The 12,215-nt window shown below is 43.4% G+C and overlaps 1 protein-coding gene across 2 annotated transcripts in view; it reads right to left on the bottom strand.

The window, feature by feature from the left end:
• Positions 1-986: 986 nt before the first annotated feature.
• LOC149524312 (uncharacterized) overlaps positions 987-12,215 on the bottom strand; it is a 48,863-nt gene continuing 37,634 nt past the window's right edge. For both annotated transcript variants that reach the window (XR_016349625.1, XM_089778442.1), the window contains 2 exons: positions 2,125-2,260; positions 987-1,408 (listed from right to left, as the gene is read on the bottom strand). Coding sequence is in view for 1 of the 2 variants with exons in the window: in XM_089778442.1 (XP_089634568.1) it covers positions 1,233-1,408; positions 2,125-2,260 (312 nt within the window). In the remaining variant the exon portion in view is untranslated. The remainder of the gene's footprint in view (positions 1,409-2,124; positions 2,261-12,215) is intronic.

Genomic DNA, 12,215 nt, shown 5'->3' with positions numbered 1-12,215 from the left:
AGTCAGGGTTGCTTCTGGTGTCTGTGGGGTAGAGGGGGTTGGGGTTGGGGGTCTCCCAAGGACTGTGGCAACCTTGTGATTCTCTGTTTGTCTCCTTTTACAGGCGGTGAGGGCCATCAACACCATCCTGTTGCACAGAGTCATCAACCTGGGCAATGTGGACTCCATCGTCACTGGCTTAGCTGCCATGGGTTTCCCCAACAGCAGGGGCGGGGGCTATTGATGGCACCCATATCCCCGTTTGGTATCCAAATACATCAACCAGAAGGGGTACTTTTTGATGGTCCTACAGGCCTTCCTCAACCACCGGGGCCAGTTCACAGACATCTACACGTCGGCTGGTCAAGGAAAGCACACAGTGTATGCGTCTGAAACTCCAGCCTCTTCAGAAGCTGCACGACGTCACTTTTTTCCTCAACCGTACCTTTCGGGTTGTGGATGTGGACATGCTGATCTGTACTGTAGGGGACACTGCCTACCCTCTGCTCTCCTGGCTAATGAAACCCTACACTGGACAGCTGGACCAAAGCAACGGACACTTCAATGCCAGGCTCAGCAGGGCCCGTATTGTTGTTGAGGTTCCTGTCAGGCATCTCAAGGGGAGGTTCTGTTACTTCCTCACTTGGCTGGACCTCAGCTAGCAGAATGTCGTGGTGGCAGTGTGTTGTGTCCTTCACAATATTTGTAAAAGCAAGGGGGAGATATTCCTGCCAGGATGGGGGGCAGAGGCCAACCGGATCAGAGGGCCTTTGAGCAGCCACGCACGGCTGCTATCCAGCAAAACCAACAGGGGGTTGTGCATATCTGTGAGGCCCGGAGGGAGAGATTCTAGTGACACTAACCCTCGAGCCTCCTCGCAAGGGACCTGTTCATTGCCCCTCTGTGCCTTTCCTTCCACACCCCTCCCTTTACCTGGCCTCCCTTCTCCCCCCCTGCAGAAACAATAAACTATACTTTTTGTTTTGGAACAAGAAATTATGTTTTTTTTATTGGGGTGAATGTAACTGGTGAGGGACAGGGAAAAGAACCTGGGTTGGGGGAGGAGAGGCTCAGGATTGGGAGTGGCATCAGGTGGTCCCACCGCCTCTTGTTCAGGGTCCTCGGCAACTACGGAGGAGGCTAGGGGGAGAAGCCAGAGAGGCGGGAGCTGGCGCAGGAGCAGCCACCAGGTGGAAGGCTGCGCAGATGCCTCAGCCCTGCTACAGCAGCTCCCGCCAGGTGTCGCAGAACAGCTAGAAGTCCTCCTCGAGTCTCTGGACCTTCCAGTCCATGAAGCACTGCAGGGCTTGCAGGGCAGTGATATGCTTGCTGTGGAGGTCTTTGTGGACTCTCCTGCACCAGCGGGTCACAAAGGGTTGAGAGTATGGCATAGGAGGTTTTGACCGCTCCCCACTTGCAGCTGGTCCAACTGTGGAGAACAAAGAGAAGGGCAATCATCCCGGGAGACACTGTGCACGAGGCCTAACCCTCATCTCTGAGCCCAGACTGAAAGGCCACGGGTCAGATTAAGACAATATGCTTCAAGCAAAGCCATCTGTGGCCTAGAGAGCAGGCCCTTTCTTGTCCTGGGGGGAATCTCACTACCCTATGTCCTGGGGACAAGCAGACATGGGAAGGTATGGGCAAGAGAGGGGCATGGCTGGCCTTCCTTCCATGCCATGCACACACTAGGTCCAGCAGTGGCGGCATCCCACAGGGAGAGGACTTGTATCACTGGCCGCCGGAGGAGAAGAGGACAGGGTGTCTCACCACACTGCCCTCAGGAGTGGATGCTGCCTCAAGAGTGTGGGTATGCCTGTGTGCCATGTGCTGCACTCCGGAGTGTCCATGTGTATGTGTCTCCAGCCTCCTTCTTGTGGTGGGAGGGTGCTCTGGAGGGTGTCCCACCCTGGTGTCAGGAGGTGTCGGGAGTGAGGCAGGCCTCTCCAGACACCATGTGAGCCAGAGCACAAGGATCCTTTGTTGCTGCCTCCTGGGATGTGTGCCCAGGACTGGCGCTCTGCATGAACCCAGGTGCACAGGCTGCAGTCCCCAGGCCGAGAAGGCCGAGCAAGGAGGGCGCAGCTGTCCCTCACTGCCCACCACCTCCATCTGTGTGTGTCTAGGGACGGTAATGGCACGCACCTGAGGGGCCTTCCTTGGCCTCAGAAGATGCCCGAGAGGAGGGTGCTGGCTCCAGGGCAAGCTTGACCTCCTGGCTGGCAGGCATCGAGCTGGTTCTGGCCTTGTCCGGCTCCTCCTCCTCCTCATCAGCTGTGCCCTTTGGGAGGGTGACAATGGATGTCTTCAGTCCTGAGCCCACAACAAGGGGGGGGGAGGAGAGACTGCCCCCCCCCCCTAGGATATGGTGGAGCTGGGTGTGGTATGGATAGGCCTGAGGTGCCACCCCGGAGCAGGAGCTGCACTCCCTGGCTTTGGCATAGGCCTGCCTTAGCTCCTTGACCTTCATGCACACCTGGGTGCACATGTGGCCCTTGGTGGCCAAGCTTTCAGCTATCCAGACATAGATGTCTGCATTCCTGGGCCTGGTGCAGAGATCCTGGAGTTCTGCCTCTTCTCTCTAGACCTCAGTGAGGTCCAGGATTTCCACACCAGACCAGGAAAGCACGTGCCTCATCCATCCCCAGGCAAGGTCCTGGGAGCTGATTTCTGGCTCCCTTGTAGCCATGGAGGGCTCAGTGGGAGCAGCAGGGTCACTCATGGTGGCCAAAAACACTGGTCTGGCAGCTGCTATGTGGCTCAGGGCTGTCAGGGGCTGCCATGAACCACAAACCTTTTCCCCTGTGGCTGCAGGGTGATGAGTGTGCCCAGAGTAGCCAGCAGGGCACCTGTGGGAAGGGCTGGAGGCTTCTTATTTTGAAATAACTCCATCTGCCTGGTCTACACACACCCTATTTCAAAACAGCCTTTTCAGAATAGGCATTATTCCTTGTACAATGAGGGCTACAGATTTCAGAATAAGACACCCATTATTTCAAAATAACAGGCTAGGTGTGTGGACGCTCACAGTTATTTCATAATAATTTCCATTATTCTGAAATAACATTGCTGTGTAGACATAGGCATAGGTGGGAGAAAAAGATGGTGTCTGTTTTCTAAAGCTGGTGTCACCATTTCTAATTTCCTAGTAACTTGGTTCAACAGGTTGCAGGAAAAATGTTTTGCAGTCTTAACTGTAACTCCTAAAAGAGCTGTCACTGCTTTGAAATGAATTATCTTGTATTCACCTTTGATAGCTTGCTATTCATTTGGAAAGACTTTCCATTTTAAAGACATTTAACTGAAGGGCAAATCATTCAAAGGTGAATCTGGAAATATACAGAAGGTACTTCTATCCATTTTTTATTTTTTACTAATAATTTCCACCTTTTCTGGCAAACTTGTGCAAGTGCTTACGGCAGTCTGTCCTTATGGCCTTGTAAAGGTCACAAAAGTACGTTTAACAAAGATATTGTGAAGAATTTTGGCAACTCAGCAGCCAAAGCATTCTTTATGACCAAGACACATGTCAAAGCAAAATGAGATCCAAGGTAGCCAAGGACCTGACTTGACATCCCTAGAGGCAGTTCATGACCTTTGTCAAATGAATCAGTCCAGATGCCTGCCACAAAATGATGAATCCTTTGTGTTGCTGCTAGAAACCATTGTTACCAAATCTTACTTCTGTGTCAAAAACAACAAAATATGCTTCTCAGGCAATATAATTGTTCAATGTGAAAGCCTGCATTAATAGAAGAGACATCCTTGTAAGTTCTGTTCATGTCTCAATAACAATATTTGGAGGCCATTGGCCAGCCTTATAGTCCCAGCAGTTATTGTTCCAGTTAAGGACAGAAGGTCGCACCCTACTAGTAGAAAAAACTCAGTGAGAAGGAAAAAAGTGAATGAAGTTAGTTAACCCAGGCACCTGAAAAAAAGGACTTAAAAAAGTCCCCATCAGCTAAAGCAAAATTTGTGCCCGCTATCATAACTTGCTCTATTTAGTTTCCCCAATTAAGGGAAAGTCTCTGGTACCGCCAGGCATGTGCAGTGATCCACACAGACATAGGTGACTCATGGTAGCACTCCCTCCTCTACCTGCAGGTACCAATTGCTCCTGCACACAAAGAAAACATCACAAAGACGTGATTAGAAAACATATACAATATATTGTAAATGTGGAATGCATATTACATATCACCTGCACTGGATAGAGTCAGAGAATGAAAAGACAGAAGGGACCACCAGATCTTCTAGTATGACCTGCTGTATATCGCAGGCCACCAGAATAGCCCAGCATCCACATACCTAAGCCGATGGCATAGGGGAGGCACCTAGCAAAAACTGGCTCAGCTGGAAATCCCAGGTGACTGAAGGTTAAGAATTGCTTTACAAGAACCTGAGCCATCACTAGCAAGATCTGCTAGCTCCTGCCTTCTCCCACCCCTGCATAGCAGCCTGGACTTCCATGCTGCTCATTCATCTCCTACGGATAGAAAGCAGAAGTGGAGAAGGCAAGGCAAACCGGTAGACACCAATGCAATCAGCATCATTTAGACACAGAATCTCTCTGTGACTGAGGGATACCATTTTCTATGGAGACTAGGTATCGCTTCAGCACTCCTCTGCCTGTTAAGACATGCCCCCCTTATTCCTTTAGATCCCAGGTCCTATAGACCACCTGTGGCAGGGTTCTGTGGAGTTGTAAACAGTCTACAGAGATCAAATGCCCTCTTCTTCACCTTTGTTACTGGTGCCATGAAATAGGAGGCAAGCATTAGACTATTTGAACCACACCTCCTGCAAAAGGAAACAAAACTTTTCCCAATTAAGTAATTGTTTACAGATCTCATACACATGTGACATCTCAGGCATGGAATGTGGTTTACTAGTTCACTGTATAAAATGAGTATCAAATCAATTCCAGGATTTGGCAGCTAGAAAAGTATTTCCCCTGCTATAGATATTGAGAGAAATGAAACAAACATAAGGAGAATTTTGTAAAAGAAGATTCAGAGGGGTAGCTGTGTTAGTCTGTAACTTTAAAACAACAAGGAGTCCTGTAGGGTATGTCTACACAGCAACATTATTTTGAAATAACTAGCATTATTTCATAATAACTTAGCCCACGTCTACACAGCAGGCAGTTATTTCGAAATAATGTTGAAATGTTGTCAAGCTGGAGGACTTCTTACTCTGACTCCTGTAACCCTGTTTGTACAAGGAGTAAGGCAAGTCAGAGAAAGAGTGCTCTATTTCGAAATAAGTGCTGTGTAGACAATCCCAATTTGGAAATAAGCTAATTTGGAAATAAGCTACACAATTGAAGTAGCTCAATTTGCATAGCTTATTTCAAGTTAAGTCCTGCTGTGTAGACGCACCCTAAGGGAAGTCAGAGAAATAATGCTCTACCTCAGACTTCCTGCTGTGTAGAAGTGCCAAAAGCCGAAATAAGCTACTTTGACTTATAAGCTATGCAACTTCAGCTATGTCAATTGCGTAGCTTTTCGGCTTTGGCCCTGCTGTGTAGACATGTCCTTAGAGACTAATAAATATATATTGTGGGTTGTGCCAACAAAAGCTCATGATACTATATATACTTGTGTTAGTCTCTAAAGTGCCACAGGACTATTCGTTTTTTAAAAAGATATTCATTTTACTTCCATAGGCAATCATTGTAGGACTAAGCAATAACTTGTCATATATACTTCAGCTTTTTTGGCTTCCATTAGTTTTGCATTGGTTCATTGTTAACAGTAATGTACCTACCTATCAGCCAATTGCACCATTGTAATAAGATAACATAAGAACATAAGAACATAAGAACGGCCGTACTGGGTCAGACCAAAGGTCCATCTAGCCCAGTATCCTGTCTGCTGACAGTGGCCAGTGCCAGGTGCCCCAGAGGGGGTGGACCGAAGACAATGATCAAGCAGTTTGTCTTCTGCCATCCTTCTCCAGCCTCTGACAAACAGAGGCCAGGGGCACCATTCCTTACCCCGTGGCTAATATTTTTTTGTCGACCTAACCTCCATGAATTTATCTAGATCTTGTTTAAACTCTGTTATAGTTCTAGACTTCACAGCCTCCTCTGGCAAAGAGTTCGACAGGTTGACTGTGCGCTCTGTGAAGAAGAACTTTCTTGTATTAGTTTTAACCCTGCTACCCATTAATTTCATTTGGTGTCCTCTAGTTTTTATGTTATGGGAACAAGTAAATAACTTTTCTTCAATCACTCTCTCCACACCACTTGTGATTTTATATACAGTACCTCTCTCATATCCCCCCTCAGTCTCCTCTTTTCTAAATTGAAAAGTCCCAGTCTTTTTAGCCTCTCCTCATATGGGACTTGTTCCAAACCCCTAATCATTTTAGTTGCCCTTTGCTGAATCTTTTCTAATGCCAAAATATATTTTTTGAAGTAAGGAGACCACATCTGTACGCAGTATTCAAGATGTGGGCGTACTATAGTTTTATATTGGGCCAGTAAGATATTCTTCGCCTTATTTTCTATCCTTTTTTAAATAATTCCTAGCATCCTATTTGCTTTTTTGACTGCCGCTGCACACTGAGTGGACATTTTCAGAGAACTATCTATGATAACTCCAGGATCTCTTTCCTGATTAGTTGTAGTTAAATTTGCCCCCATCATATTGTATTTATAGTTGGGGTTATTTTTTCCAATGTGCATTACTTTACACTTATCGACATTAAATTTCATTTGCCATTTTGTCGCCCAATCACTCAGTTTGGTGAGATCTTTTTTAAGTTCTTCACAGTCTGCTTTGGTCTTGACTAGCTTGAACAGTTTAGTATCGTCTGCAAATTTTGACTACTCACTGCTAACCCTTTTCTCCAGATCATTTATGAATAAGTTGAATAGGATTGGTCCCAGGACTGACCCTTGGGGAGCACCACTACTTACACCTCTTCATTCTGAAAATTTACCATTTATTCTTTCTTACCTTTTCTTTCCTGTCTTTTAACCAGTTCTCAGTCCATGAAAGGATCTTCCCTCTTATCCTATGACAACCTAATTTACACAAGAGCCTTTGACGAGGGACCTTATCAAAGGCTTTCTGGAAATCTAAGTATACTATATTTACTGGATCCCCCTTGTCCACGTGCTTGTTAATCCCCTCAAATAATAGATTCATAAGACATGATTTCCCTTTACAGAAACCATTTTGACTTTTGCCCAACAAATTATGTTCTTCTACGTGTCTGACAATTTCATCCTTTACTATTGTTTCAACTAGTTTGCTCAGTACTGACATTAGACTTACTGGTCAGTAATTGTCAGGGTCGCCTCTAGAGCCCTTTTTAAATATTGGCATTATGTTAGCTGTCCTCCAGTCCTTGGTTACAGAAGCTGATTTAAAGGATAGGTTACAAACTACAGTTAATAGTTCCATAATTTCATATTTGAGTTCTTTAAAAACCGTTGGGTGAATGCCATCTGGTCCCGGTGATTTGTTACTGTTAAGTTTTTCAATTTGTTCCAAAACCTCCTCTAATGACACTTCAATCTGGGATAGTTCCTCAGATTCATCACCCACAAAGGACGGTGCAGGTTTGAGAATCGCCCTAACATCCTCAGCCATGAAGACTGAAGCAAAGAAATCATTTAGTCTCTCCACAATGGCTTTATCATCCTTGATTGCTCCTTTTGTATCTTGATCATCCAGGAGTCCCACTGGTTTTTTAGGAGTCTTCCTGCTTCTAATGTACTTAAAAAATATTTTGCTATTACTTTTTGAGTTTTTGGCTAGCTGTTCCTCAAAATCTTTTTTGGCTTTTCTTATTACATTTTTACACTTAATTTGGCAGTGTTTATGTTCCTTTCTATTTACCTCTCTAGGATTGGACTTCCACTTTTTAAAAGATGCCATTTTATCTCTCACTGCTTCTTTTACATGGTGGTTAAGCCACGGTGGCTCTTTTTTTAGGTTTCTTACTATGTTTTTTAATTTGGGGTATACATTTAAGTTGGGCCTCTATTGTGGTATCTTTAAAAAGTTTCCATGCAGCTTGCAGGGATTTTACTCTAGTCACTTGTACCTTTTAATTTCTGTTTAACTAACCTCCTCATTTTTGCGTAATTCCCCTTTTTGAAATTAAATGACACAGTGTTGGACTGCTGAGGTGTTCTTCCCACCACAGGAATGTTAAATGTTATTATATTATGGTCACTATTCCCAAGCGGTCCTGTAATAGTTACCTCCTGGACCTGATCCTGCGCTCCACTCAGGACTAAATCGAGAATTGCCTCTTCCCTTGTGGGTTCCTGTACCAGCTGCTCCAAGAAGCAGTCATTTAAGGCATCAAGAAATCGTATCTCTGCATCTCGTCTTGAGGTGACATGTACCCAATCAACATGGGGATAATTGAAACCCCCATTATTATTGAGTTTTTTATTTTGATAGCCTCTTTAATCTCCCTTAGCATTTCAGTGTCACTATCACTGTTCTGATCAGGTGGTAGATAAAATATCCCTACTGCTATATTCTTATTAGAGCATGGAATTACTATCCATAGTGATTCTATGGAACATGTTGATTCATTTATGATTATTACTTCATTGGATTCTATATTATCTTTTACATATAGTGCGACTCCGCCACCCCCACGACCTATTCTGTCCTTCTGATATATTTTATATCCTGGTATGATTGTGTCCCACTGATGGTCCTCATTCCACCAGGTTTCTGTGATGCCTATTATGTCAATCTCCTCCTTTAATATGAGGTACTCTAGTTCACCCATCTTATTATTTAGACTTCTAGCATTTGTGTAGAAGCACTTTAAAAAATTGTCACTGTTTATTTCTCTGCCCTTCCCTGATGTGTTAGATTCTTGTATATGTGATTGTTTCTTCTCTGATCTGGCCCATATTTTATCATCTCCCCTCCTCTCTTTCTGATTAAAACCTAGAGAATCTCCATCAATAGGCTCTCCTCTAAGAGAAGTCTCCGTCCGATCTACGTGCTTTTCCGCACCAACTGGCATTCCCCCATCTCTTAGTTTAAAAACTGCTCTATGACCTTTTTAATGTTTAGTGCCAGCAGTCTGGATCCACCTTTGTTTAGGTGGAGCCCATCCTTCCTGTATAGGTTCTCCCTCTCCCCAAAGTGTCCCCAGTTCCTAATAAATCTAAACCCCTCCTCCCTACACTATCATCTCATCCACACATTGAGACTCTGAAGTTCTGCCTGCCTACCTGGCCCTGCACGTGGAACAGGAAGCATTTCTGAGAATGCCACCATAGAGGTCTTGGATTTCAGTCTCTTGCCTAGCAGCCTAAATTTGGCCTCCAGGACATCTCTCCTACCCTTCACTACGTCATTGGTACCTACATGTACCACAACCACTGGCTCCTCCCTAGCACTACACATAAGTCTATCTAGATGCCTCAAGAGATCCGCAACCTTTGCACCAAGCAGGCAAGTTCTCCCATACAGTTTTCCCGGTCATCACAAAGCCAACTATCTATGTTTCTGACAATCGAATCACTCACTACTAACACCTGCCTCTTCCTAACAACTGACGTTCCCTCCCCTGGAGAGGTATCCTCAGTGGGAGAGGATACTATAACATCCTTTGGATGTAATGCAAGCCATAGGCCCTGCAAAGACTTAGGCACATGATTAATTTTAAACACCACATAGAGTCCCACATGAATAAGTCTTTGCAAGGTCAAGACCCAATGCTTTAGCATGAGTAACTTATTTTAAAATCAATAATATGCTATTAGATAGTATTAGCCTTTAGCTAATGACATGAAATGCATGTAAATATTACTTCTAAATAAAATAATATTTCCCAACATTTGTTAGTAGCATTTTTGCCACAAATAATTTTTCACTCCCATTAATTACAAAACAGTTTTCACAAGTTCCAGTGTTTCAAACTCTCTGTAAATTACAAGACAAAGAGCATGACGGCACGTTTCTGCTGTGAAGGAGAAGTCCTTTTCTTCATTAGTTGATAAGACTCACAAATTTAAAGAACCACAGAAAAATAAAATGCAGGCATCTTAATCTATACACTCATTTTTTATTTAAAGAAGCTGATGGTAAGTTTCTTTGTAATTTTTAAAACACTCCTACACATAACAAAAAGCTTCTTCCAAAATGACTCAGTCTGAGGGCCAAATTCATCCCTGAATTAAAATCCACTGACTTCATTAGAGATATACTAGTAGAGAATTTGGTATATCTTAGCTACCTATTTAGGAAATAAGTTGGTATTTAAACCAAATGTGGTATTCATACCAAATTTGATGACCATGCTACTTAATTCCACTACTGAAATACATTGTGGAATATGACAGCTACCTTTTCAATTTTTGTACCTATTTGAAGGCAGGGCCATGCTTTAATAATAGCTAGAGGAATGCAAAAGGGTTCTCAATTAATTTCAAAACACAGAAAATGCTATTTTTCTTAAATGCATAGCCTGTAAAGGATCACTATAATGTATTGTCATAATAAATTGTTTCTAGCTAAGCCAAATATCCTATTTATAGTGACAGCGTCAATAATTAGAATTTAAAGGAAACATGAATAATAGTAGAACAAAGGTCATCTATCCCCCTCTAGAGGTAAAAGTCTGAAGCATCCATCTCATGAACACACTTTTTTCCTCCATTTATGCTAAACAATCTGTTCCATCTTGTATGTAGCTGTGACACTGTGAGCATGTTTCCCCGACCTGAAGAAGAGCTCTGGGTAAGGCTGAAGGCTCATCTCTTGCACCAACAGAAGTTGGTTCAATGCAAGATATTATCTCACCACCTTGCCTCTCTAATATGCTGGGACCTGCACAGCTACAACAACACAGCATGAAACAACTATGATGGTTCAGTCCTTTATAGCAGCTTCAACACTAATATGAGAGCAGCATCTGTCCATATTTATTCAGTGCAGAAATAACAAGACTGATTCTCCAGTGCTTTGCCTCTTATAGAGTCATTTACACAGTGGGTATAAACTCCTATCATTCTGATCTGGTAGCATTTAATATACATGAGTGTAAAAAGCTACACAGGATGCAAAACAGTAGTGAATCAGGCCCAATCAGGAGCAATGTACATTAACTAGAAAAACATCAGGTTGTATATAAACAGTAATTGTTCATATTTCATAATAATCTTCTTTCTTTGAGTTAATCTAATATATCACTATCAGTCCCTTACAAGGAGTCATTACAAGGCTTGCTTCTTTCATTCATTAATCATATACATAGAAAATATATAGGCAGTCACTTAATGCTATGTGATAGACTTGGGTATCCCCTCAGACAGAAACCAATAAGGTGACATAGGACCATAAAACAAAACAGTGTATCTGGTGCCCCCTAGAGTTAAATCAAACAGTCTGCAGTTGTCTGGATTTCCCCATGAAACCCCGAGAGATTTGGGAATGTGTTGTGTGAGACCAAATTGCAAACCCAACTGACCTTTATAGGCTTGGAATTTTTAATGATATAAACAAATGTAAAACACTGTATTCTATAAATGTCTTCTTTAATGGCGTCAGTGAGGATGCTTGGCTTTTTTTTACAAGTACCGAAGGCTCCAAAAATTTTAGAGCAGTGAGTTAAGTGCACTGAAGCCAATGGGAATTTTGCCTTTGCAGTCTGTTGGGAATAGTCTCAGGCCTTAGGCACGTGAAAATAAATAAATAAATACATAAACTCAAATCAGAGGAGGGTCCAGGCCTGGTATTAGTTTCATGAAGACATGTAGCAAACAGCAACAGCTAGGAAGGACTGAAGGGCCTCTGAGGAAAGTGCTTTGAATGCAGAGCACCTGACTTCCTAAACTGCAAACATGGAACTGCATATGCAACAAATGTGTGCAGAGCTGCATACCTACTTTGGACAACTAAATCTGTAAGTGGTCAAGTATGGCCTCTGGATGTTCACTCGTATTCTGAACACAGGCTCACATTTGTTTGTTTGTGTGCACAATGGACATGAGTTGGATCTTCCCTAAAGTGACCTCATGAGGAGCTCCACCTAGGGCAATGGAGTTAAGTTGGGATAAATTGGTCATCAAGATCAGAATCGGGCTAGAAAATCAGGCCTGGAAACTTTATAAAGTGCTCCCATTTTAAGGATCTGATTTGTCACAAGATGGCAGCACATAAATCCTAATCTAAAACCCACTGAAATAAATTATAAACTTTCAAGTGACTTCAGTGGACTTTAGATCAAGCCCATAACATTCCTTC

The sequence above is a fragment of the Pelodiscus sinensis genome, chromosome 5, assembly GCF_052426305.1.
Source record: "Pelodiscus sinensis isolate ZL-2025 chromosome 5, ASM5242630v1, whole genome shotgun sequence".
In the NCBI taxonomy this organism is placed as follows: Eukaryota; Metazoa; Chordata; order Testudines; family Trionychidae; genus Pelodiscus; species Pelodiscus sinensis.
This window is presented reverse-complemented; position numbering and strand designations above follow the sequence as displayed.